Source organism: Solea solea, chromosome 16 (assembly GCF_958295425.1).
Source record: "Solea solea chromosome 16, fSolSol10.1, whole genome shotgun sequence".
Classification (NCBI taxonomy): domain Eukaryota; kingdom Metazoa; phylum Chordata; class Actinopteri; order Pleuronectiformes; family Soleidae; genus Solea; species Solea solea.
Window position 1 is genome coordinate 8321866 of NC_081149.1, and position 27791 is coordinate 8349656.

At 40.8% G+C, this 27791-nt stretch overlaps 1 protein-coding gene across 2 annotated transcripts; it reads right to left on the bottom strand.

The window, feature by feature from the left end:
* Positions 1-14010: 14010 nt before the first annotated feature.
* Positions 14011-27686, bottom strand: micall2a (mical-like 2a). 2 transcript variants are annotated; one of them, XM_058652572.1, is made up of 17 exons: positions 26742-27686; positions 26471-26519; positions 23950-24091; positions 23311-23477; positions 23065-23195; positions 22446-22976; positions 22142-22296; positions 21127-21181; positions 20506-20597; positions 19010-19108; positions 18790-18854; positions 18457-18580; positions 16272-16374; positions 15947-16020; positions 15722-15836; positions 15568-15614; positions 14011-15478 (listed from the first exon to the last, which is right to left on the bottom strand). In XM_058652572.1, exons 1-17 carry the CDS (start codon positions 26882-26884, stop codon positions 15399-15401), a joined length of 2172 nt encoding a protein of 723 aa, XP_058508555.1. In that variant the 5' UTR covers positions 26885-27686; the 3' UTR covers positions 14011-15398. The 2 variants fall into 2 exon arrangements, with proteins under 2 accessions (XP_058508555.1, XP_058508554.1); XM_058652571.1 differs by having other exon boundaries at positions 20506-20672.
* Positions 27687-27791: the final 105 nt, after the last annotated feature.

A 27791-nucleotide genomic window follows, 5' to 3' on the forward strand; every position in this document is an offset into this window, starting at 1 on the left:
TGCTTCGCTCTACAGAGACTCCACTCTGTTATCGTTTCCCTGGGCCTGCTTCTGCTGGGAAAACGGTGTCAGTCACAAACACCATCTGCCAAGAAAACAGATCCGTCTGCTGAGAGCTTTTATCAGCAGGTCAAAAAGTGTGAGACCCACTTCATCAAACAAAAGAGGGAAGGTTGCTTTACACTGCTTTTATTGCTCCTCGTTTTTTATCTGTCGGAATCAAACATAACACAGTAAAAATCACTGCTGTGCTCCAGGAAACCTTTTTCCCTTTGCTTTAGAGAGGGAGGGGGGGGAAGACACCTGAAGTGTTTGACGCTAAATTAGCTTTTCAAAGACAATAATTAGACTTCTCCCCCTAAAGGTAAATTACCTGCTAACCAAGTGAACTGTGTTCTAATTATAGGATCTTGCCTCTGAGCCATCGCCGAGGATCCTTGTTCCCAGCGAGGAGATGTAAAACACGTTTTCTCCTTTTTGAAAAAAGGGAAAAATGCATGTTTTAGTGGTGATACGTACGGAATACAGAGGCAAAAAAAACCCACACGCTCCGTGCTTCAGTAGAGCCGCAAAAGTGACAGATCACTCGCGTATAACCTTTGGAGGATTTAAACAAGATAATTTCACAACAGCGACCAGACGGAAACCGTCGTTCCTTATGTGCATTTCTGACAGAGGAGGTTGACTGAGCAACATTGGATGGGTGACAACTAGGTACTTATCTGTGCTCTGCATATTTTTGCAGTTGATGCGTCGACGCCGTAAATTGATTTGTGCAGACACACAGTCAATGGAGGGATATTGAATGTTTGCGCTCACCATGTAATAAAAACCTATCATGTCTGCAAAGGGTGTGTGTGTGTGTTGGGGGGGGGGGGGGGGTTGAGGCTTGTGTTGGCCTTTTAGCTCGAGGTAATTCCTCATTGTTCTGCCGGGGTGAGTGTGCAGCCTCCCGCAAGGCGGCGGTGTCGCCGTGGATCGCTGCAGCAAAAGAAAAAAGAAAAAAAAAGCAACCGCCACACATTTAAATTCATCATCTGTGCTGATAGCCTCGCCACTAATTAATATGTAAATTTGACATTGTTTGTTTGCGGCTGTGTCAAACTTTGATGTGAAGTGCAGCTTCCAGGTTAACAGAGATTTAGTGGAGATTGAGAGCTGGAGACCTGCCTGCACATCCCAGCCAGCCGGGTAATCTAATATTTTATTTAAATACATCTACTAATACTGTACGTCTCCACAGCTTAGAACCTGGGAGACAGGCTAATGATATTTTATTAAGCCAGAGTAATTGAGGATCCCATCAAAATATGTAATTAAACACTTAAACATAATTATCCAGCGCAGTAGGAACCCGAATGAATTAATTAAAAAAAACGCCAATACATCAATTTATTTGAATTCATTTGTCCCTTTTCTACTTGTAATAATTAACATTTTAATTGCCTTAATTTGTGATGAGTACAAGAAATTCACACCTGATACAATATGGGAAATACAGCGGGAAAATGCAGGGAACTGAATGAATGAATGAATGGATGGATGAATGAGTGAATTCTAACAAGTAAAAACTATTTTTTTTGGTCAAAATGTTTGTTTCTTCCCTTTTACTTTCACTTGACCTTTATAGAGTTGTGTGTGACCTTTTGGTTTCTTGTTTGTTTGTTGTTGGTTGTTTTTCTTTTAGAAAAGATGCATAAATGCTGATGCTTTTCATTTAAAATGTTGTATATGTTTATGTTTTTGATGTGTGTGTGGACCCCAGGAAGAGAAAAGTTGCAACCGTAATGGAAACTCATTGGGACCCAATTAATAGAGAATAAAGAATATTACACATTCGAATCATTTTTTCACTTATCATTTCTTACCCTTTCTTCCCTGACTTAATAAATTACTAATATGAACTTAATCACAACACACATAACATTTATTTTACACTATATTGACACAAATATCATTACCTTTTATATAGTGAAAAGAGTGGATTCGGGTTGTCATTGTTGTTTTTTGGTTTAACTTTTAATGTTAAACTTAACTTAATGTTAAAAACCGTTATGATAAGTGGTGATGGAGGTGTAAGGTGGTGCTCATTCTCTTCCATGCTGTGCATCTCTCTCGATGAACAGTTTTTATATGTTGTTTGGAAGCAGGGTTTCTTTGGTGTGTACATTATTTGAATTTAAATTTGACCACACAGGCACATAAATAGAGACATGAAAGCTTCATTTCTTTTTTTAATATGTTGGCTTCGTTGTGGGGTTAAAAGGTAGGGTGAGGTGTGAGTGAGTGTTCCCTGCCTGGGTGTATGTTCATTATCAGCACACTGCCTGGGCTTGATGCATACCTGGAGAGCAACTTAATATCCTCAGGCCACTACTACATGTCAGGCCAGGAGAAAGATACACACACAAGACAGAGGAACATCTCTGGCCCCAGTGGAGCCATTTACCTTTCTCCAAGTAGGTTCAAGATATTAATTAAGATAAATGTACCTCAATTCACACAGTCTGCCATCTGCCTATTTATCAGAATTATGTTAATCATTTCTGTAGGGCAAAAGAATTATTACCCATTTTGTGTGTAATTCGCATTAACATTTAGGACTAAATGATTTTTCTTTTTTTCTCTTTTTTTTTTTGCATTCTGCTCCATATGGACTCCTTGTGCCGTGACATATTTTGGGCGTACAGCACGGTAGTAAAATAAGAGACACATTCATAACGCTCACATGACAGCGATGTCCCCGCGGTACTCCCACAAACACTGTGGAAATGGATCCGTTCTAATCATATGCGGCCTCTCAGGATATGTCCGTCACCATCCACCTCGTCCATTTGAACAGCTTTAACAAAACAATAATCTTACACTGATTCACTCCGTCTCCGTGGCTGTGATTTCAAGTGATTCAAGGTTGCTTTTTCTTTTTTTTTCTTTTTTTCCCCCCTTTCTCCCCCACCCTGCTTTTAATAGATGAGCTAGTTAATTAAACTCTGAGGAGATAATTAAGATGAGGCGGCTGCTTGAGTCGTTGTGGTCATTGTGTTATTATGTGGGGCAGGGCCGACAGGTGGCACACGCAGGCCCTGCATCAGGTGACAGCTCAGCCGGCAGATCACTGTATATATGTGCACATTTCACAGCATCGCCTCCCCCCCAGTGCAAGACTCTCCTGATGTCCAAGCAAATCTACTGTAGATCTTCCAGACCTGGTGATGGCTACTGGTGTCACGTCAGGGTCAGAGTCAGGGGGCGACAGGGAAAGTGCCAGGTCTGAAACGGGGCAGATCATACTCCTGCACAAGCCATGGGCTAATGAGGGTGTGAATGGGGCCAGGCGATGCTATGTGATTAAATTTAGATCTGGAGGGAGATCTTGACCCACGGTGGCCTCCGTCTAAGTGACATTTACCCAAGAGAAACACACTGCAGCTGAGCCTTATTAACCTTTTATAGATCTAAGCACTGCCGTCTGTCTTAATTGGCAATTGGATTATTAAATAGGCCAAATTCATAGTGATTTGATCCAACAAGGTCTACAATGTGGGGGCTGTTTTTGAAAGGTCCATCCTGTGACAAACGCGCGCGCATCCGATCCATGTAAGTCATTCGATCCTCTACAGTGAAGTAAACTCGCAACACGAGATATTGAAGTTAAGTCACCGGGTTAACGGTGAATTAGAAAAAGTGTAGTGCGGAGCTGCCAATAGTTCCAGAGCAAACCTATAATCTATAAGTCATCAGCAATGGACTGTGCAACAAAACACACTGTTCATTATACTTTTCTTACAATTACAGCATCTTAGACAAATAAGAGTAAATAATAACAATTCATCAAAAATGCACACCTTTAACTCATTCAAGTCTGAAAAGATCACATTCATGAGAGATGACAGTGAAAAACATTCGACTCATTTAAACTAATAGGAGAAAATGATGTATATTTATATTTCCATGCACATTTTTCTTCAGATTAATGTAATCTACTTTCCAAACATTGCCCAGAAAATAGAAAATATGGTGAACACAGGATGCTGTGCGTGTAGATTAAGCAGGTTTTAACATAAGTCTGCATTAATTAGGAATACCACAGAGAATAGCACTTAGCGCTGATTACTGGTGTGATGTGTAAATGATATACGAGAGAAACACCTGACTGTGCATACACGGTATTTTATACTGCTTTGTGTGTGATTTTAGAGAGATTTCCCGACTTAAAAAGTGTTTAGACATTCCTCAGTTAAGTTGGTGTTTGTCTGCATTGAATGAGGGTTACATTAGCTATATTTTCACTTTGTGTATCTAAATGTCACTTTTTTTTTACTGAATTCCATGTTCAACTTTCAATGGAAAGGAAAAGAATATTTAATAATTTTCCATTCTTTAATTGTTCACCTTGTGGAGGTCAAAGTACAGTAAGTTACATTTATATAGACATTGCACATTTGCAGCACCATAGGTTTGTATTGATGTGCAAAAAGCAAATCATGTGACTTAATGTGTCCATTTTGAAAGCTGTACGCGATTCATCTTAAATTGTAAAGGAGCAAAAATGGTTCTAGGTCTAAATGTCATTATTATTCGTTGAAACACAGTTTATTTACTCAAAGATTCGACTGTAAAATTAAGACGATGACACGGTTGAGGGGAAAAACGCGTCATTAAAACACATCTTCCCTGCCTCTCTGATGCTTATGTGTATGTGTTTTCATGGAGGTTGATGTTCATTAAGCAGGAGACGGCCACTTTTATGGACTTCTTACAGTCAGTTAAGATGACCGACAAGCAGTGGGAACATTAGTTCTGTGCCACAAGTCCCATACATCAACTGTCTTGTGATGAGTAAGGGAGGAGATCAACATATTCTAAATGAGCAGACATAATCCCACTGAATGTGGAGTTAAGCCATTTCATAATTAGCAGATTTTCTAATGTATGCCAAGCTTTAATGACCTTTGCAAATGAGAATGGTTGTTTGAATTTCCATCCTTCACATCGTTTTATCCCTGCCATATCTGCCTGATAGAATGAGTGCACCAGTTGATGATATGCATAAGCTTAATGAACAAGTGCACACACTTCTGAATGGAAACTGATGGGCTCAAGGCAGCGAGATTGGAAATGCATTTCCACACCTTGCATATCATCATCATGACCATAAGTGGTGTCTCTCTGACCCATTAACAATGCATTTCAAGCCCTTTCCTTCAATTAGGCACACTTTTCAGTCACATTTCTCTCATCAAATTGCTATTAGTGCACTAAAGTTTAAAGGTATACTGGACTTCTATGGCATCGCAATCCTTCACTGCTGTAAATAACAAAATTATTATTCATTTTGCCAGTGCAGATTACAATCAGAGAGAGCAGAGTATTGCCTCCGTCGCCGGTTAATAAGTTGTCTCTGAAGTGCTGCTATACAGACATTTAACATGAACTTTCACGTATTAAGTTTTAAATTGTCTTGACTTTTATAATAACAATAGACCACATGACTGCAAATATTTTGACAGAGAGTTAAAAAATAAACAACAACAAACAATTCTTATTAGATACGTAGTTTACCGTCGAAAAGCAAACTTTTTTTGTTTAAATCACTGTCATGGGAGTTCCATACATTAATTTGGAATGGGTGTGGAATAGTGCTTTCAGACAGACACGGTTCTGGCTCTGGTCTCAGAACCATGTTGCTTTCTGGCGAACCAGGCCGTGTTCACACCAGTTTAAGGGGAAACAACGACGGAGGATGTTACTCTGCGTTACTTAGGCGGAAGTAAACACAACACCGTCACTCTCCATACTTCCTCTACTTCCTGGTGTCTTCACAACCCAGAAAATGACACGCCCACTGATGACGTCACCGTTCGCCTATTTTTCTTGAACCAAATTTCAGGTTCAGAACCAATATTTTTGGGGTCAGAATTACGTTCGGGAACTGGCATGGTGTGAAAGGGCTAGAAATGAGGCCAATGTGGAAATGTCTGAACCCTGTATTCTCAGGAATGACCATCAGGGGGAGACTTGTACAAATATAAGTCAGTTTATATGCACTGTAAGTGTATGAAAGAAAGAGCCTTATTCTCACTTGATTTCCAACATCAGTATAGATAAGGGCTAGAGGTGAGGCCAATGTGAAAATGTCTGATACCTGTATTCTCAGGAATGACCATCAGGGGGCGACACTGGTCGCAAATAAAGGTCAGTTTGTATGTACTGTAAGTGTATGAAAAGAAAGAGCCTTATTCTCACTTGATTTACAACATAAGCAAACATTAAACTGATCAAAAACACTCGTTTAGTTCAGGCTCTTGTTCAACACAGCATGATCTCCATTTTGTAAATTAAGGCCACATTTAGAGGCAAATTAGCGAAAAACACATCTTCCTGCACACAACGGGGATATTTTTTAGCAGGGGCTCCTTAACAGCATCTAGAAGCAACATCCCATGTGCTAACACTAACAGTGTGTTATACAAACTGTTAAATCAAGGCTAAGGCAACAATTAACTGTGCATATATTTACCAAATCCACACATATTCCATATTTTGCACAAAGCCAAGCTTGTCACGCTGGCTTGGAGACATACAAATGCACTCATCAGCCACTTTATTAGGTACACGGGAGAACTAATAAAGTGGCAAGAATGGCACTGGGGGGGGGGGGGGTTGTCTTGACTGCTGCTGTAACCAATCGGCTTCAACTTCAACATTGTTGTGAGTCTTCATTCCTTTTGAATTAGTTTCCTTTCTGTCTTTTGAAACCGGCCTCATCATTCTCCTCTGATCTCCGGCATCAACGAGGCATTTTCACCGCTGCTAACTCACTATTCCCCCCCTTTTTCAGACTGGTGTACCTAATAAAGTGGCTTATAAGGATTAGTTTAAGTAAAATGAACCCAAATGTAAGACGATGAAACTGAAGTACTGTAGAGTGACGGTGTATGGTAACATCCTCGTCTGCAGGACGGAGACGTGCCAGGATATTTAACTCATAAGTTTAATACAAATGACAACATTGACGCGTTTAGCGCTCAGCAAAGCCACGCGGTGGGCTCCGCTCAAAGCCACCCAACATCCATCGCGGGTTTTAATGCTATCAAACAATAATCTGCCTGGGATTTCATGTGTGTTAACACAGCTACAGACGCAGGAGAAGCAAACACTTCAACCGCACTACACAAAATGTGTCAGTATATTAGCTAGACAATAAACAACCTATTCAATTCTGGGGGATTTGCATGAGAAACGTGAGCATTAGTGAACAGAGACAAGTCTCCTGCCTTTCTGCTGAGCCGCAGGACGACTTCAAACATGATCCTTTGTCAGACGGGATGGGAGCGACGCAGACGCGCGAGCCGCTCGCTTTTTTGGCAGATCTGGTTTCGACAATGCCGTAGATTAGCGACGGCCTGACCACAGAGCTGAAATGAGCTAATTGCTTAATTAGCTGACCCAATTCTATAAGCTCCTTTTAGCATATTAACCAGAGCTATGTGACAAATAGTCGTGTCTCGCAGAGGCGGTGTTTGTTTATGGAATTACAATAATGGGGATCAAATATGAAACATGCGGTCAAACGGCTCCCCTTTTATACCATCTTTGCTTTACACAAAATGGAAGCAGATTTTTCAGCGACGTGCAGGTGCTCTGACACGTGTAAAACTGTATTTACTGGCTGATCCATACGCAAATTGTTTATGTCATTTGTAGCCGACATCAATTCTGCATCCTCAATCTTTTTGGTTTTTCTCTCCGTTTAACAATTAAGCTGCTTTGGGGGGGGGGGACAGTTTGACCGCCCTTTCAATATCTCAATATTTCTGGACATTTGAGCTACAAGGGTGAGAGAGAGAGAGAGAGAGAGAGAGAATGAGGGGGAAGAAAAAAAGAAAAAAAACGTCTTATTAGATTGAATGATGATTGAAATGGATTAATTTACATTTTCGGCATGCATACTTTACATACATGATCTTTGCTCAGCACAGGGAGGTCTGGGCAAAAGAGCACTATTTGTATGAGATGAACTCATCTATATGCTAATTCTTTGGCATGTAGACCTGCTTCATTTCTTCCATTCAGGACTGTTTACCTATTAGCTCTTATACATGCAAAGGGAATTGGAATATTAAAACCAAAAAGCTAAGGAATACAGAGCATTAGCAGTACATCAGCCGCCATTATATTTATATTAGGGCGGCATTTCTGGCCTTTGTTTCAGCAATAACCACGAGGCAAATCACGGGACACTTGTCACAAATAAAACAAGCCAAGTTTTTCACTTACGTGAGACTTGTTGCCTCTTGACAAAGGCACAGTGTTTTCAGGGGGAAAAAAAAAGTGCTTCAAAATACTAGTGTGTCTGGTTCAGAGGAGGCGTGATGTGACGCTCAGAGATGTCAAACAATGGCGTCTGTTTGTCACAAATGAATTCCTGCGTTTGAAAGCATTAGTGTGTAACTTTTAAATACAGACAAAGGTCCATTATTTTCATTCTTTTGCGTTTTACGATGGGTATTTTTATGCTTTGCTTTGTTTTTTATACTATGTGTTTGTCTGTAAAGCTTTTATTTTGTAAAGCACTTCTTATAAAGGGCTGTAGAAATAAAGTTAGTTATGTGACATTACATTCAAACCGTTGTCAAATTCACACAGAAGCCTATCAGCTCCACACGACTCTCTCCCGTTTCTCTCAGTATAGCGGTGTTTAGAACATCATGTGTTGCCCTCCAACATTCCCACACTGCACACAGGAAGTGGTTTGTTTTACGTCAAGACAGACAGACAGTAAAAACTCAGTCTCAGAAGTATACTTCAGCGGTTTGATGGGATACTCTTCTTACCCCGTCCGCCAAACTCTCTCTCAGTCGGATCTGATAGTATTTCTTGGCGGATCCTATTTTTGGAACATATCTGTGCATGGAAAGCCAAACTAATCTTTCAAACTAATTAGAAAGACTAACTCCCTTTCTCGTATTCAAGGTTAGTTTGAGGATAATATATTGGCTTTACAATTCAGAAATGCTTGTTAAACTCTGTGTTTTACGTCATCATCATCATCGACAACAACAAAAAACACCACCAAAAGTTACGCACTGCAGCTTTAAGTTGGTCCGACGTTCCTCTACGCAGCACACTCCAGTGTTGCAGAGAAGGACTAATGCGGCCTTATGAGGTTTTGACAGATCAAGTTACAAGTGATGCCAAAATGCTAATGTAATTTCACATGAACCAGGCTGAAAGAGATGCAATCAACCATCCCCCGATCCGGCCGACTGTTGTGTTTAAGAGGATGACAACCCTCTTTCTTATTGTCTATGTAATTCACCAAAATTGCCACTTACAGCCACTAAGAGCAGGACGTTTCATCTCCAAGCTTCCTCTGGTCTTTGCTACTCATCCCATTTCTACTTCCTCCAAAAGTGCCACCACTTCATTAACCTTGCCAGGCATGAGATAAGAGAGGCAGCGCATCAAAGCGGCCTGCCCACAGAGAGAACAGAGCGCCGCATGTCTCCACTACACAGCAGCCATCACTCACGCGCGCCGATATACACAGTCCACAACCCGTTCAACACACAGAAAAGACCTTTTGTGTTGCAAACTGTCACTCAGGAATGTTTTGTGTAGGACATCCTCATGTTTTAATGTGATTCTAAGAGGGGTGAAGACATTTGCTTGTTCCAAACGTTTCCGCCGAGTGTGATTGAGGAGGAATGCAAAAATAATTGGCCTGGGTCAGACTCTTCATTGGCTCAGACACTTATTTTTGGCATCTCATTGCGCTGTTATAAGAGGAGTTAAGGTGCACAGCGCCGCCGTCGCTGTGACCTATACACTTAAAGCCTTGAAAATGAGAAAATTAAACAAGAAAAGCACCGGCGCCAACTTCAGCTCCGTGTGTAACAACTCCCGACTTCCTCAAAGCATGAAAGTAGATGGTAGAAAATGTATTAACTGAGTCACAATATTGTTTTACTTGCACCACATACAAATCTCTTTCGGTGCGTTTAATCCCTCTACCCACAATTCTCAGGAAGGAGGATATAAATTATTTTCCTTTGGTGGAAACAGCAAATCCCTGTCTGGATTCTGTTAAAAGGCTTAAAATGTCACTAAATGCCAGGGCTGAGACTCCCGCTAACACGTAGGGTCTTTAAGACAAGATGTTAAAGCGTTGAAAGTTACCTGAAACTGATGAGGTTAATATTCTTATCACAAAGTCAGGCCCCTGTGAAAGTGGATATTGAAAAATAGCCAGGTAACCCCTCCGTATTAGAGGCTACGTATCACGAGGATTAGCAGCATAAACACCAATTACACATTTAATTGTTTAGAAAAACATGCTATATCCATAAAAGTGGCAGGGGTGTGTGTGTGTGTGTGTATATGTGTGTGTGTGCCACAAAAATAGGTATGTGTTGGAGTGGAGGGAACAAGGAAAACCGTGTATAAAATTAGTCAAACTGCTCAAGTGCTAGACTGGAAATGAGCAATTTTTTGCTTCACTATCCCTTTTCAGCCATATGAATTCCCATATGTTACACTACCACGGAGGTGCAGTATTTAGACAACAGCCTACATACGTAAATTAAAAGCACTAGGACATGGTAGGAGGTGTGTGCCGCAATTAAATATTGCGCATCGGAGTATAAAAAAACTAAACGGCATAAGAAAATGTCCTGAAAATAAGGGAAACCGGTGAATATTGGACTGTAAATGAGCAATTTATCCTTCTCTTTTCCTTTAACTATATATATATATATATCGGTATATACATACATATGTATATATACTATATATACACACACACATGAATTTCCACGTGTTATACTCACGTGGAGATGCAGGATTTAAAAAACCATCCATACATTAAAGAGGATTGGGAAATAGCAGGGGGGCATAAGTCGAGAAAAGCAAAAGTGTCAGTGTTTAGAAAATAAGTCCAAGTAAATGCTGGACTGACTGTAAATGAGCAATGGATCCTTCTCCATCCCTATAGAATCATCTAAATGTACACATTGAGGTGAGGTATTTTAGAAAACAGCCATTAATTAATATAAATGATGCAGGGAGTGTGTGCTTTAATAAAATATCATAGATTATGTGTTATGTGAGCATGACTCTCACCGTCTTACACTTAAGTCAGGGGGTAGTATTTTTTAAAAAGAGACACCAGTGTGTCCGGGCCACAGTGTGTGCCACAATAAAATATCACAAAATATGCGACTGAGAAACGAAGTAAGAAAATGTCTCAAAAAATAAGTCAAACTGCTGAACTGTTATCCTTCTCTATCCCTATAGGATGATTCAAATGTACACAAGTTACACTAACAATGAGGTCCATTAATTAGAGTTAATGTAGCAGGATGTGTTTGTGCCATAATAAAAGATCATAGTTACTAACAAGTTAAACTGTTGAATGGTGGACTATAAATGAGTATTTCATCCCTCTCTAGCCCCTTCATGACCACATGGATTTCGCCATCTTACACTTAAGTCGCGCGCACGCGCGGGGGGGGTATTATTAAAAGAGACATCAGTGTGTCTGGGCAACAGTGTGTGCCACAATAAAATATCATCATATATGCGTTTGAGACCAGAAAACAAGAAAACGTCCCGGAAAATAAGTCACACAGCTGAACGCTGGCCTGTAAATGAGCAATTTATCCTCCTCTATCCCTTCACGACCATATGAATTTCCACACATTACACTAACATGGAAGGGTCTGTCACTGAAATTTGAAATAGAGGACAAAAGGGCCAGCGAGCAAATGGCTTTTTTCTTCTTTTTTTTTCCTGGAGACACCATCCTCTGAAATCTCTGCCAATGTGAATCAGAGGTAAAAAATACAGTGCAGTAAGTCCACCTCTGAGGCGGCACAGAGGAGGGTAGAGTGAGACGTTCTGCTATCTATTAAGACTTGCGCTATGTATATATTGTGTTTGGGAGGAATTTTACTGATCCACAAAACCAGCAGGAAGGGATAAGAGCGAGTCCCTAAGACCATGTGGTGAGCAAATGCAGTGCAGATTCTCGGGCAAAGTCGAAAGTTGCTGTGCCGTTAAGGGAAGAAAGTCTGGCAGAATCCTGCATGCCCACTGATAACATGGTTGGATTAAGGATGTTTAAGGGAAGTGAAAATTATTCATTTGAGTTGGATGAAAGCAGCACTTGTCAAGTCTACCAGTCATGCACTTTATACATTTCATTTCCAGTAGCCGGCATGCATAATTTCCCCTCAATGCAAATTTCTACACACTGGAAAAATGGTGAGCATATTTACCCCGCTCCCTTAACACATTCACTGACACAGAAAACGGATCATCGCTATTGAACGGGGGGCGGGTGTGTGTGTGGGGGGGGGGGGGGTGACGACAAAACAATGCAATTTGGTTTGCAGAGGTGTGAGAATCTAATTTTGTGCGGCAAGATAAAGTCACGGGACTCGGTAGAGTACAAACAACAGCTTTCATTTGAAATCACGCCTGAATCCAATAGAAAAAAAAAAAAAAAAAGGAAAAAAGTAAATGTTTGGTGCTCTCTGTGCTCAACAGCGTGACATCTATGGAAATAATTCTAGCACGGGCCCACTTATCCAAACAGACTGGTATAATTACTGGTTTTAAGTTGCACATGTCTCGGCCTCACTGTTGGTCTAAGAGCCTCGTAAACCGAGTACATGTACTGTATATCTGTCTCTCTATACAAATATTATGATCTCTCTGATGAGAATTAAGTCTCCTGCCTGGATGGCCAATAAATTAGAGGCACGCTTCTCGTTTACTCATCAGAGCTAATGAGCCTGATAAAATTACCTCGAGAATCATAATTACAGGCTAGTGGCAGAGTCTCTGGCAGGGACTGGAATAACACGACACACACACACACAGTGCAGTGACACACACACACACAGAGAGAGAGAGACAGAGAGAGAGAGAGAGAGAATTCAGATTGTATTGCAAGTGGCAGCACACGACAGCTAACCTAAAACATCACAAAGCACTCACATCTCATTAATGGAAAAACACTGATGTCAACATGGAAACCAAAGCAAAAAAGGTGTCCCTCTTCCCTCCCTTCTCCCTCCCCCTGCAACATAACTGCAGCAGCTAATGAGACATAAAGAAAGTTTAAAAAAAAAAAAAAAGGACAGGGTGTTTGAAATCACCACATTTGAAAATAAAAAATGCACAGGATTAACATAATGCAAGGTGCCGAACAATATCGCCAGTCCCACCTCTCCGTCAGAGCGGTTCAAACAGATTTTTACCTCCCTTTCATAAAGATTAAGCACTTCATGGGTAATGGCATATTTTAATGAATGATGGCAGCCTGGACACAAGAGCTCACCTCAGAGGATTCCATTTCATCACACATTCACAGGATGAATTGTTTTACTTATGAATATTAATGTCCCTCTAATTTGAGGCTGTTGTTAATGCTTGTCGCTAGGAGCTTGGCAAATCAGGTCCCATTCCTGTTAAAACCATGTATTAGACACCCGCCCCCCCCCCCCCTCCCCTCCTGACACTAAGCCCTCGCCTTTGATTCTTAATTGCAGAAGTGCAAGCATTTGCAGTAGATGGGGCGCAAAGCTTTAATTAACTCTAATATCACACATTCAGTCTCGACTGTCACCCGCATCACGCGTGGCATTTCTTTTTTTCTTTTTTTTCTGTACCAATATCATACCCCAACTCTGCTCGGGTAGAAAGATTTGTGTTCCAACTTCACGATCACAATTTCACGCATCTCAAAATGAGGGAGGGGAGGGAGAGGGGGATGTCTCGTTGGTAAGTCGCTGGAATGCTATATTGACGGCACGTGAATGATCATCATCAGGACGAAGAAGCGATCGCAGCGCGTCGCTTTAACGGAAGGGGAGTCGCAGCATTTTCGCGTTCGCCGGATCGACATTGGAGCTTGAGTGAAGGGATAAATGTAATAAAAAATAAAAGTTCTGTTCAGCAAAAGGAACATAAACACACACACACACACACACACACGCGTGCTAATCTTCAAAGGATTTATTGGACAACAAGTTAAAAAAGAAGAAGAAAATAGGAGTACAAGTACACGCCCTTGAATAACACTTCTAAAAATGCAACATTCCATTCCGTTTCCTTTAAAAAAATAAATACAGAAATAACCACCACACGTCCCTTTCAACTCAGTAATAGCTCAGGTGCCGAGCAATTGTGATGCAGATATTAGTGTAAAGAGTAATGTTTAATTAAACCAGGTTTGAAGATAAAGCGCTCGGTACAACCTATAGTTTTATAAGCCTTCGCCGCGGCCATAAGCTATAACTGGCTCCACCTAATCCTCTCCTTCTTCCACATAACATTACTGCATCAGCGCAGCCCCCCAAAACACTTTTGCAGCATTTATAAAATTAGCAAAAAGAAATTAACTGTCGCCTGCACTGTGGCAAATTGGATTCCCCGAGTTGTCGCCGTGCGATTCAGCATACCCAGGCTGCCACCTACAGTACAGCACGAGAGAGGAGGAGCAGCAGCAGCAGCAGCAGCAACAAGGCAGCTCAACATGTGTGGCTCCAACACATTCTTTATTTTTTTTTTTTTTTTTAACCAGCCCCCTCCAACACTACACAGTCATTCAAACTTAATTGTCGAGGCTCTTTCCTGCTGCTAATATCCTTTACAGGAAATTTGTTAAAATCCATTATTAAATAAATAGTGAAATAATTTCATTTTTCAGAGACGGCTGAAGGATTACACTCTTTATTTCTCCCGCCTTCCTATTTGCACTCGGAGCAGCCAGTGCTCCCTGTGTAATTTACACTTTGTGAGAGTTAATTTTGACTCTCAACATCCATTTTTTTCTTTCTGACCAAGCGCATTTTAATTTGCTCACCTCATAAATTAGAACCCTCGTTCCAATAACTCAATAAATACAGAACATAAATATAAATATAAATATATGTATATATATATATATATATATATATATATATATATAAATATATAAATTGTGACATTTCTTGTGACCCATACAAGTGAATAATTCATGGCAATTATTAAACGTGTGGTTTTTTTTTTGCCTGTAAAAAATAAACGTGAAATGTGAAAAAAACAGAGTCACTCCTTGTGACGTAAGCAAAACAAACCCTAACACGTACAGAATTCTCTCCCTAAATTACAACCAAACCATGAACTGAAGGTGAACCAAATATAATTTTATATTTATATTCTCTAAACGTGAAAATCCACAAAAAACCCACATCATTTCTCCTCATAACAACATATTTTAGCCTCACCTCCAATTTGTACACATGCAATTGATATAGAAAACACCTTCAAATGTATCTAAAGAATATTAATTTAGCTATTATAAAACAAGTTTAGTGAATAAAATACAAATATAAAAACCTTGCAGGTCATTCCACTCGTCTCTTACTTCTTCGCCTGAAGAGTTTTGAGATGGAGGTTTTCCTCTTACTTTTTGCTTTCTTTACACCTATTCATCAACACAGATGCATATGTATTTTTAGAAATAACGTAGTCAGACTGTATTTCGATAAACAATGTAAAATAAACCACACTTACCAAGATTCTTCATCATTTCGTTCAACTGCTGATCCTCCTCCACCTCCCTGAAAGTGTCAAACGCTTGAATTATTTGGCCTTCAGTGCATCACGGATTCATGTTGTTATAGAAACAGTATTTGCATACGATTAGCACATTAATTCATGTTGTCACCTGAGCCGGTCCTCATCCAGACCCTCCAGGATGGCGTTCCTGCCGTTCACGATCTCCACCAGCCTCTGCATCAGCAGCGTCTCCTGCTGTCGCTCGTCTCCGGACTTTAAGTGATCTGCAACGTCAAAGTGGACACTTTGACTTCAGCTCCAGAGCAGGACGGACGTCGACTCCGTCCACCGAGCGCTGAGGACGAACCTGCACATGCACGCGGCAGCGTCTCACCTGGCTTTTCCAGCAGCCGGCGAAGTTCGCCCTCCACACCTGGCTGCTGCTGCTCCAGTTCCTGAGTCCTGGCTCTGACGTTAATTACAGGCGTAAAGAGAGGCAAATCTCATTTATTCTGCAAATTCAATCTTCTACCCCCCCAAAAAAATGGTAAGGATCTCAAACTTGTGAATTTTCTTTGACGGGTTAATAAGTTGTCATGTTTTTTCCAAGAGTTATGCAAGTGCATGGGAGACGGCCTTTCATTCACACAGATGCATACAAGAGCAGCTTAAACTGTAGAAACATAAGATAAAAGTATATAAAACAGTTGTTCACTCACATGTATACAAGTTCGGACTCTTTTCTAATGATCATCTGCTTCTTTCGAATCAGCTTGAACCAGTCAACCATCAGCGGGTCCATCAGTATGTCGCCCTCTCCCTCTAAAAGAGGAAAAGAACAAAACAAAAACACACATATAACTTATTTAAATAGTAAAGACATATGATAATCTCTAGAAACTCTATAAATGAATAGTTCAATGTAACCTAACTGCAGTGTACGCCTCTGATGTAAAGATAATAATATAAGACTCAATTCATTTGTTGGTTATTTTGTGAATGTAAGATGTTTTATGTATTTTACTTATTATTTATTCACTTACTTGTGTTTTAATGGTATTTTTATGTTACTGTACAGCACTCAGTGTGTTGTTTCCTTTAAATGTGCTCTATAAATAACGTGGATTGGATTATTTTAGTTATTTGGTCCATAAAATGTCACAAAGATGTTGCTAGTTGTTTCCCAAACTTCAAAATAATGATGTTCTCAAACGTCTCGCTTTGTCCACAAACCAAATATTTCCAGTTTCAACGATTTCTTTGTTTTTATAATTATCAAAAAGTCACTCAAAGTGAGTAACCTATAGTTGGCGATAAATAACACATTAATCACTGCGCCGCTATTCTCATGTCAAATACTGCAGCAACTGAGGTCAAAGGGAAAATTTACAATAATATGTTCAGCTCACCATCTTTATTATCATTAGACTGCATTAATTACATGATAATACAATTAACTGCAAATGCACTGATTGGGTTTGTGGAGTCATTTTGGCTATTGGAGGTTTGATGGGGGCTGATGTCAGCACTGAAGCTGTAGCTGGACCTCAGAGTAAGGTCATGAAAGCACTGCAGCAAATCATTACTCTACTGTTAAGTGTCATAATAAAGATTTAAGAGCTGACATGCAGTTTTTGTTAGGCGTAAATTTGTTTATCACTTAGTTGCTACTTCTTGGGAGAAGATCTGTTCTCATCACATATGAAAGTAATCTAGGGTTTAGATGGCGTTGTCACATATAAAGGTGTTTTTAAATGTAAAATTGTGTACTCGCAAACTTTAAACAAACATTTTCTGACTTTGTACTTTGATGCAGCCTGTATTTAATGATGTCTACTGTAATTTTTATTTAATATCCCACAGAAATGCCAAAAATGCATATTTCAAAGTGAATTAAATTAAGGTTTTTATCATGTAGAGAGAATACACAGTAAAGTGTCTACAGTAGATCATATCACCTAGTAGCAATTTGCTTATTTAAAAAAACAAAAAAACAACAACAACATTGTGCAGCTTTTCTACTAAAATATGCTCAAACTTTTAGGTGCAGTTGATTTAAATGCTCCAACTTAGTGATAGTGACACCCGGACATCAATATCGACAGCTCGTATTTTCTGCTTCCCTACATGAGTCAGACAGGAATACCTGCGTAGGTGGATGAATTGATAAAAAAAAAAAGAACGATTTTTAGCCATTCCCAATTAGTGACCGATCAACAGAATCAAATTAAAGGACAACGCAGTCGCACAATCAAAACAGACGACACTTCACACTCTCAACACTGAAAAATTCCACTTGAGACGTGAATGATCTCGAACGTATGTCACATTTTAGCCATGGGATTTCCATTCTGAGGTTTCCCGACACACAGAGTAAACAAAAAAGGCAATATTTATATATATGTATTACTATACTACAACCAAGTCATGTTGACCTTGAGGAAAGCAATCAGTCTCCTCCCCTCCTCCTCCTCCTCCTCCTCCTCCTGCTACCTTAAAAAGAGAAGCACTGTCCCAGTGGGCTGTCTTTGCCTCTCACCTCATTTGGCTGCAGAAACAGTAATAGAAATGACAGGTAACACTGACGGTGTGTGTGTGTGTGTGTGTGTGTGTGTGTGTGTGTGTGTGTGTGTGTGTGTGTGTGTGTGTGTGTGTGTGTGTGAAGCAACCAGGACACAACTTCAGCAGCAGTGGGATTCAGCAGTTTGGACAAATTCAATAAAATATCAAAGTTTGTGGGCAAGGTTATTCTCTACAAGAAAGTCCACATCAGAAGTAAGTGGGTGGGTTTGAAGGACTGTTTACTTTCTTAAATTGAAAAGTGTGTTTCTAAATTTGTCCACATTCAGGTTTTTGTATCTGTGAAAAAAACGGGGACTCGTGGGGCGAGGGAAAATAAAGTACCTTCCTCGCAGCAGCGAAGCTTCTTCTCCAGCTCCACGCCCTCCTTCTCCAACTGAGCCAAGTTTGTCTCGATGTCATTCAGCTCCCTCTCGATCTGCTCCACCGGGATGTGATAAGTCCTCACCTGATATAAAACAAACAAAAAGAGTCACAGTCACGTAAAAGACCAATTTAATAAAAAAAAAAAGGCTGGCTTAAGGATACACCAATGTAAAGAAGTTTAAAGTATATATATATATATATTTTTTTTTTTTTTATCCCTGGGAATGTAATGAAAGCATCTTTGCAGAGCTGTAAATTAATCTCTTAAGAGACTTAATGGAGGGAACTTACAGAGGGTGACCTCGTTTCACTCCTGCAGGCGTCGGCGGGTGACAAATACTTTCCCTTTTTAGCACCTAGGAGGTAGATGAAATAGGATTTGATATTCTTTCCATGGCAGCAATTCAGAGGAGGCATTGTCACAAACCATTTCACCTGCTTTATTTTAAGTAAACATGGAAATAATACACTGTATACGTGAAGCTACCACGAGGACGAGCTGAGAACCGACCTGACGCACGTCCATGATCGGCTGATGTCGGTGTTGAGAAGCCAGCGGATTCCACAGCTGGACGTCTGGACGGCGGTTTCACAGGCGAGTGTTTAGAGCCTGAGATGAGGACGCAAGGGTTTAATATGATGAGGAGCAGCAGCAAGTTTGACCAAAGCCAAAACAATATAAACAGAATGTCAAGCTACTTTGGTCCAGACTGAAAACTCAACAACTTTAGAATGAATGTTGTACAGACATGCACAATCCTTTTTATACCAAGTACACCTGAGAAAATAGTAACATAACTCCTTATATGGACATCCTGGGGGTGTGTGTTTATAGGTCACATATTCAGGCTTTAAAAATGTGGGTTTTTTTTCGTCTTCTTTAGAGTTGTTGAGTCAAAGTTACGATTCATTTTATGTCACATTTTCAGTAGTGATATAAAGTAGCAATCATTGTGCAGAAGTGACAAAATAGACGTTTTTCTTTTCTTTTTGTTCATAAAAACAAGCCAAGTGAATTTTTGAACTGTGACCTAGTTCCAAATTTCACAAATTCAATGCGATTTTAAACATTAGGAGTAGTTTTTTGCTCAGGTGTGCTTATATAGTTGATGAAAATTATAGAGATTTTTCATCAGCTTGTCTATAGGTTGTGGTGACAAAAAGGATATAAGACACTCTATATTGCACATTATTATACCCTCTGTATATACTATACGTTTAAACATAATAATGGAAAAAAGCAGCCGAAATGCGCAAATAGTATTCAAAGCAAGAAATAACTTACTTCCAAATAAAATAAAGTTGTGTTTCCAGCGAGACAAGGGGTAAACTAAATTTAAAAATGCAGTGGTGCCAGGACAACTTTAAAAAGTATGTGTGTTAAGAGAGTAAAAATCATACAACCAGTTATATAAGAAGATATAAGAGCAGTTTAATCCAGGCCAGTGATGGAAATGTTGTGTTTAAAGCCAGCTTTGTATAAAATACTGTAAATATGTAAATATTTGGTGATGGGATGAAGTAGTTTATAAATTGAGTTGTGTGTAAAAGGACTGGGGTACAGGTACATTTAAGTTTATACTTACTCCTTTTCAAACATGTGACGAGATGTAAATGTAAACGTGTTGTCATTGTAAATCTATCTATTCCCAATAAGATAATTAATCCTCTCATCCTCCTCCTCTTCCTCACTTAATACTCCACACACTGCTTTAGCAAAATTAGATCAAGATGGAGCTGAGGTTGGATTTCCCAGCTCCTTTATTATAGATTCAGATGCGTCTTGGGCAAACACATAAACCCCCACACATCGCGTCTGGTAGCATGTGAATGTATAGAGATGCTGTGCATGAATGCATAATGTGAAAAGCTATAGATTATTACAGACCATTTACCACTGGAGTGGAGCGGAAAGTGCGATCAGGTAAGAAAGTGTGCGGTACGAACGGACCAGAGGTCACATGTGACCAGAACGCGAGGAGAGACCTTTATTATGAAGTGACTTACCCAGGTTTACAGAGGTGGGCTGAGGCCTTTGTTCAGCAACGCTAACTGGAGGTTGTGAAGGTGCTGGAGGTGAGGGAGACCTTGCTGCCATCCTGGAGACATTAGAGGAAGGCGAGAACATGACTCCAGCTTCACGCTGCTCGCTGGAGGCTTCGGCTTCAGCATCTCTGTAAGAAAGTCCCGATGAATTGAGCCTAAAAGGTGGCAAGCGTTCGGGAAAAAAAGTGCAGCTTTTTATGTGACGCAGAGGTTCCTCACCTTCCAGATTGATAGAAAAAGGTGGGGAGAAGAGCGGAGGAATCATCAGCAGAGATTAGAAATGAGAGAAGTGTAGTGTTAGGGGTACGGGGGGGGGGGGGGGGGGCAGGGCTCAGGCCCGGCATTCTTCAGAGCTGCTTATGACGGGGGACAGAGTTAGTGGCCGCAGCCTGAGCCAGTCAGCAAGAACAGAGACGGCGGAAGCTGGAGGTTTCTGCATTCTGAGAAGAGTGAATGAAGACGCTGAGTGGTCAGAGAAAATCTTTCAAGATGTTTCATTTCCACCTGTGTGATCTTCCCATTCCCAGCTGAGTGAGTAATATATGAAGTCAGATTGATTTTTAGATTACTGAGAATACTTACTTTAGACGGAGCTCCGTTCTCAGCGGTTTGATCTTTGATTGCTCCTCACGGCAGACTGGGAAAAACAATGTAATAAAAACAAAATTAATGATGTTTTATTATTATTATTATTATTATTGATTGATTTGGTGATTATAATTCAGTTTTTATTTAAAGCAAGTTTTACGAGTTCAGGGTTTTTCCTTCCCAGTCAACAATGTGTATTTGCTCCATAAAAATGTCACTTTAGTTTTCATATATCACTGCATTTGCATCTTTAGAACATACAGTACATGATTTTCCTGGAATAAACTGCTGTACATGTAGCAAATAAATACCAGAAATAAAGCAACAAAACAGAACATAGAAAAACAACATAACAGTATAATAGATTAAAAAAATCACAAGACTGGAGGATGTGTGATTAACTGATAATCAAAACTATCCAGATGATGAATTAATTTGGCTCTAAAACAACTGTATAAGGCAAAAATATCATCATTACATTATCTTGTCGCACACAATTTTGAACTAATTATAAACAAAGAGGACATTTCCTCATCGACTTTGGTGTGAAATCTGCTTTTGTGATAATGTGCGCGCATGTACAGCTGATAAGGAAAACAGCTAATTATCTCAAATCAGAGCACATTATTGATCCCGACTTGCACATGTATGTGAAACAAATAGGGGGGGAAAATGCACAAACTCCATTTTGGCATGAAAAGGAATTGCTCTCCGAGATGGAAAGGCTTCCATCAACGCCGATAATACGGGGGGAGCATTTATAATGACAACCAACAGTAATTGTATTTCTGTCTGAGAGACAGAAATTAAAATGTCAGCTAACAATGTACGAGATAGATGCACTGTCTGTGTAAATAGGGCAAAACAAGGGGACAAAGAGGGCTTTGTTTTCCATGAATACATTCGGTGACAGACAGAGAGAATGGGTGGGTGTGGTGGTGGTGGTGCATGTTGGCTGGATGTCAAATAATGGATCAAGAATAACTGAAATGAATTCAGGAGAGCTTGCCTGGAGCGCTTGTGTGTACAGTCGTTGGCCCCGTGTCGTCTCTGCCTGTGACCTCAAGACCTGGCGATTCCTTATTGTTTGTCTGGCGGGCCGTGGGCCGTCCTGCCCAGTTTCCTGTTGGGCCTTCGCTGCATTTATCTGGACTTGGCTCAAACCTGCAGCGAGAGAAACAGCCTCGCCGTCAGCCCTTAATAACAAAAGTCATTACAAACCACAAACATACAATGGGAAAACACTAAAAATATCCAAGGAGGAGGAGGAAATAAAAATCAATTCAAGCCCACAGAATGTAAACAGAGCTCACCGTCTCTCTGCTGAGCGAACAGTGAACGGCCGTTTGTTGTTATTGTTGCAGTTTGCTTCTGCTAGTGTCTTCCCAGCTGCAGTCCTGGATCTGCTCCTCTCCTCATTAGAACTCAGTTGGACCTTTGACCACGCCAGAATATCAGTGAACTCTGCAGACTTCCTGTTGTCCGCCGAGGACTCCGAGACTGAAGGCGCAGCCTGGAAAAACCTCTGCCGGGCCACCTGCGTCTTCTGGGCCGAGGCCGTCCAGGACGGAGAAGGTGGAGCAGGTGGAGCAGGTGGAGCAGGTGGACTATTTGGATTCCGGACAACATTCAGCGGCGCCGACAGCACGGACGAGGGGCGTGACGCAGGCTGGTTCCGAGTGGCACCGTTTGGCCGCGCAGCTGAACCGGTGGGTGTGTTTTTGGTCCCCGCGTCGGAGGAGGAAGGATTGCAACTGTTGTGGTGGGTGTTACAGATGAAAGTGTCCGGATTCTTGCCCGCTCTGTAGCCTCCTGCGTGAAGCACGCCGGAGCACTCGCTGCATCTGCATCAAAATATCAGTGTGATTAAAAAAAGAAAAAAGAAAACACATGAAAAGGAAAAGTATTGATTAAAAGAGATCCAGGTCTTACTTGAAGCAGCTTCTGTGATAGAGCTTGCCGTCCACAAAGTGCCTCTGAACCAGATGAACGTGGCTCCTGCATGCGGCACACTTGCTGTTGAGAGTTCCACTTTTGTTTGCGTTTTCTGCCAAAACTGCTTTCTGAGGAAGAAAAAGGACAACTGAGAGACGTCTAAAAAAAAAAAAAAAAAAGTCTAAGACAACAAAGATGCACTGTAACCAGAGCAACAATGAGGAGGACGTCATTGGTAGTAACCTGAGCTGCAGCTCTGGTCACTTTGGGTGAGGCCGGAGCCGTGAGAGTGGATGGTACACATTTGTCAGGAGTGGTTTTAGGTGCAAAAGTTTTGGCAGCCACTGGTAGATTTTTCTTCTCTGATGGCTCCTCTTTGGAGCCCTCTGCTGGCCTTTTCACACCTCCCACTGAGCAAGGACAAACAAAAAGACACCATTAGTGTCATGACATGACAGTGAAGAACAGGAGAGAAACTGACCTGTACACCTCAGCCTGAAGAGAGAGATAAGACAAGTTAAATGACTCTGTCAACCTCAAGTTATGGCAGTAACTATTGGCCACAGGTGTATTTTTTTGGCTTATTAACATTAAAAAGTTTGGATTTTTAAACAATGACACTTCATCTTTTCAGCCAAATAGACGTTTGATTGAAGATCACAAACCTGTTTTGTGATATAAATGTGTTGTGATCACATAATTCCCTCAACCTGCTCCAGAGAGATCACGTTCAGAGGCAAAAAATGTTTTTTTTAATGTCAAAGCAACCTTGAACGTAAACGTCGGCAGTTTTTCAATGAGTCTAAATGTACATTCCTGCTAAATATGACATAGAAGGATGAGAATGAGGATGAGGGGACAAACAAACAGCCATGTTCTCACTTGGTGTCCGTCCTCTAAAGTAGTTGTAGTACTGGGACACATAGGTCAGAATGCTGAGTCTGTCCGGGACCCTCAAAGCCACCATGTCTTCAGCGTCCAACAAAGCTGGGATCCCCAACTTGTCCTCTGCGACCCAAAACGCCTTAAAAATAAACAAAGTTTTCACCAGCAGTCATTTGGGATTTAATAACCACACAAAAATGTGTAAATATGTCAGACGCTCCATTTTAAACAGAGTATTCTGTGGCCCGGTCCACACCCACACACACAGGTCTGAAAATGGCTGTATAATGAATAGAAAACTTCCTGTGAGCTGGCAGAGATGAGAAGAATGGGAACGGAGGGAGCAGGATATCAACGCTTTGTCTAAGATCAGACTGGGTATGTTCTTTAAAGTTAAAGCAAAGCCTCACTGAACACTCTATCTGCTGATGTTAAAGGTCATCGTGTGTAAAATATAGGAGGGTTTACTGGCAGAAAATGAATACACTCCCATAAGTATGTTTTGTATAAGTGTATAATCTCTGGAAAATTAGCCTTCGAATAAGCTTTTTATTTGCTCTTGAGGCGATGACCTTTTAAAAGCGGCCCAAACAGTCAAATCAGCCAGAGCGTGCATTTCACATTTTGAATTGGAACGAACCGTAGGACGCAAATCAAGAAAAATTACATCATTTCTGGTCCGCGAAGGCCACCATAGTTCCCTCACGCACTTCGGAAATGAAGAAGGGGAACAGAAGAGTAACAATCTACACTCTCACCATTAGATGTCACTATTTTTCACACAATGGACTGAAAAATGTATAGAAGGTGAGGAGCGTTCAAAGTGTGCAAACTCAATGTGAACTATTTCACTATATTTAAAGCCAAAATGGCCAACTCTCACGTTTACTCCGTGCTAAAATTGGTTTTCTATACGGGGAACCACGTCACTCGTCTCTGCCACCCGGGTGCGCTTTCTGTGGGACAATGATGATTTGATTTGTGTCGCACAAAGACAACAGCACTTTCCTGGTATCTCTGAAGATGGCAGGAAAACTCAACTTTGCAACTGAGAAATAATCTTGTTGAAAGAAGAACGAAAGCAGATGAGGAAGGAGACTGAGGAATTTAGCTCCAATAACAGTAATAGGTAAAATAATCCAGCAACATATTATATTAATACTACTCTAGTTGATGAAACTGGGATTTTTACAGTTGTTATTGAAATAGTCTTTATTCTTTTAATAAACAGACAAGATTGTTACTTTACTCCAGAAGAGGAACGTAGGCTTTAACCCTATGATTCAATAATCCCGTCTACTGTACAAAAACACAGTCACTCAGCATAATATATTACCATTGGGTGTGTCTGGACAGAGCTGTGTTTAGCTACTTCTGCAGTGATGAGATAAGAAGCTGGCCTCACTCTTGACGTCCGTCTTGAAACCACCTCAGAGTTAAATTCAGAACTAACTTTTTTTTCTTTATTTTGGTTATGATGGTGTCCCATATTTCCTCTGGAGCATGGCTCCAAGGAAAACTTCTCAAATCCATACGAGCGTGTTTACTTTACATGTCTGACTGAACAATAACACGCCACCTGGAACCTCTACAGGGAACCAGAGATCTGTCGTCTCACGAGCAAGCCCTGAAATAACCACCTGTAAGTAACACGACACGATTCATGAAATATAGACGCGTGCATAGTCATCGCTCTCGTGTTGCAGTGCAGGGGAGCATCTTCAGACGCCGACCAGCACTTGAACCTGATCAAACGCACTATTCTCTCGACCACAAATCTGGTTTAAAGTTCTCCTCGCATCGACTCGGGAGAGACGTATATAACAACAACATCCTCCAGTGAGCCGTCATCATGTGGATCGAGTGGCAGGAACAAGCAAGGCTCATTCAAAATGAATAACCTGCGTGGAGCTCAGGTGTTGTTGCAGAGGCTCGTCCAAGACAACCAAGGGAAGTCATGCAGCGAGCGTGCAGCACTTGTGAGGCCTGTGACCCCCCCCCCCCCCCCCCCCGCACAGGAAGCTTGTAAAGCGGAGGAAGGACTAAAAAATGGAATGGTCCCGACTGTGCCGCTTAAAGGTCACGTCGGGGTTAACAAAATAAGTTTAGGTCAAGTGCACGGAGGAATTTGGAGATTGAGGAGATCATTTTCAGTGTGATAAGAACTCAGAGCTACTGTTTGTTGACGTAAATATCGAAGTATTTAGACATACGACGAGCTGCGAAAGAAGTGTTGGTCAGTATTTTCAGAAACACACAACGGATGGTGTGAAGAAGAGAGACTATCCAGTGAGCAGCAGACTGATTCGAGGGCAAAGAAAAACAACAATAACTGAACCTGAAAAGGAACGGAGAAAAAAAAAACCATCTCTGAACATTACACAACACGTGGAACCTTGAAGCAGATGAATACACCAAGTGTCACTCACTTTAATTGGGTGTACATCAGATTTTGCACCTGGGGGAGGAGGAGGAGGAGTGTGTGAAGGCAAAGCAACAAAAGGCTCAGCAAACTCACCAATCTGTTGTTCTCAAACACATCCTCCTTTCTGAGTGAGTCATAGTCTCTGCGTATAAACAGGAACACAATGAATACAGAGACTCAAATAAGTTTATGGGACAAAAAAAAACAAAAACCTGAGTTAGGATCAAGAGTCTGACAGATTCAACTATTAATAACTTGTTACAAGTTCTACATAATAAGAGCAGGACTCTAAGAAGTTACCTCAGATCAATCAAATACAAGTACAAGACAAAACTACATCACTATAGAAAGTTTGAATACTTACATTAAATCCGGCCTGTACTTGTGTATGAGTGCACAGAAAGCCAGTCCGCTCCTGAATGACGTGGTCATGTTGGTGATGGCCACATCTCGGTATCCATCACACTGCGTTTTACACCACAGCTCCAGAGCCTTGATGGCAGCCATGCTCCCGCTCCCACTCCCACTCAACACACAACACGCACTGAGTTTGCAGGAGGAAAGCAGAGAGTTTCAGTGAGGAGGAGCCGGAGGAAAGACAGATAAAGAAAAAAAAGCTTCAGCGCAGCAGCAGCAGCAGCTGCGTCCTGTTTCCTCCGCTCTGTCTTTGCCACAGTGAGTTTAGGCTCAGTATGTCTGTCTGTCTGCATGTCTGTCTGTCTGCAGGACGAGCTGGACGCTGTGAGCGTTTCTCATTACGCTAATTGACGCCGACTGATGATCCGTCACTCAGGAGACACAGAGGCGCGCATGTCCAAAAGTTTGTTTGTTTGTTTATTTAATCATGTTTACAGTCGAGTTATCACTTTAGCAAATACAAACCATTTATGTACAATATACTTAAAAAGACATTAGGTTTGATAAATGACGTTATAATCCAAATTTATTAAGGCAATATTGAAGTGGTTTCTAACTGTTTCTAGTGTATTTTGGCGTTTGTGTGTCTCTAACATATTGTAAATTTCTCTGTAAGATGAATAAAATATCTATCTATCGATCTATCGATCTATCTATCTATCTTTCTCTACTTACTTTGTATCTTTGTGAGGTCCAAAAAATGTACAAACTTTTCTTTGTGTGGGGACATTTTGACCTTGTCTGGGTCCCAGAACTTTAAAGGGCTTTTTCAGGGTTAAGAGCTGGTTTTAGAGTTAGGATTAGAGTAAGGTTTATTTAGTTGTGATAGTTAAGGTTAAGGTAAGGGCCTCACTAAGATATAAAAACAAAGTTTGTGCATGTGTGTTTGAGTGATCACTCATTGACAGACATTCCTAGTATTTCTCTTTTTCTATCCAAACTACATTAAAGTTGCCTCTGTACACACTGGTGTCCTTAGTAAGTCCCCGACCAAGTT

Bases quoted from the DNA above. Each gene is read 5' to 3' on its own strand.
- micall2a (XM_058652571.1), bottom strand. From the start codon at position 26,884: ATGGCTGCCATCAAGGCTCTGGAGCTGTGGTGTAAAACGCAGTGTGAT. The intron at 24,092-26,470 runs GTGAGTTTGCTG...TTTATTTTTAAG, and splicing joins TGTTTGAGAACAACAGATTG to GCGTTTTGGGTCGCAGAGGA. The intron at 21,182-22,141 runs GCAAGCTCTCCT...TGTTTTTCCCAG, and splicing joins TGTACACACAAGCGCTCCAG to TCTGCCGTGAGGAGCAATCA.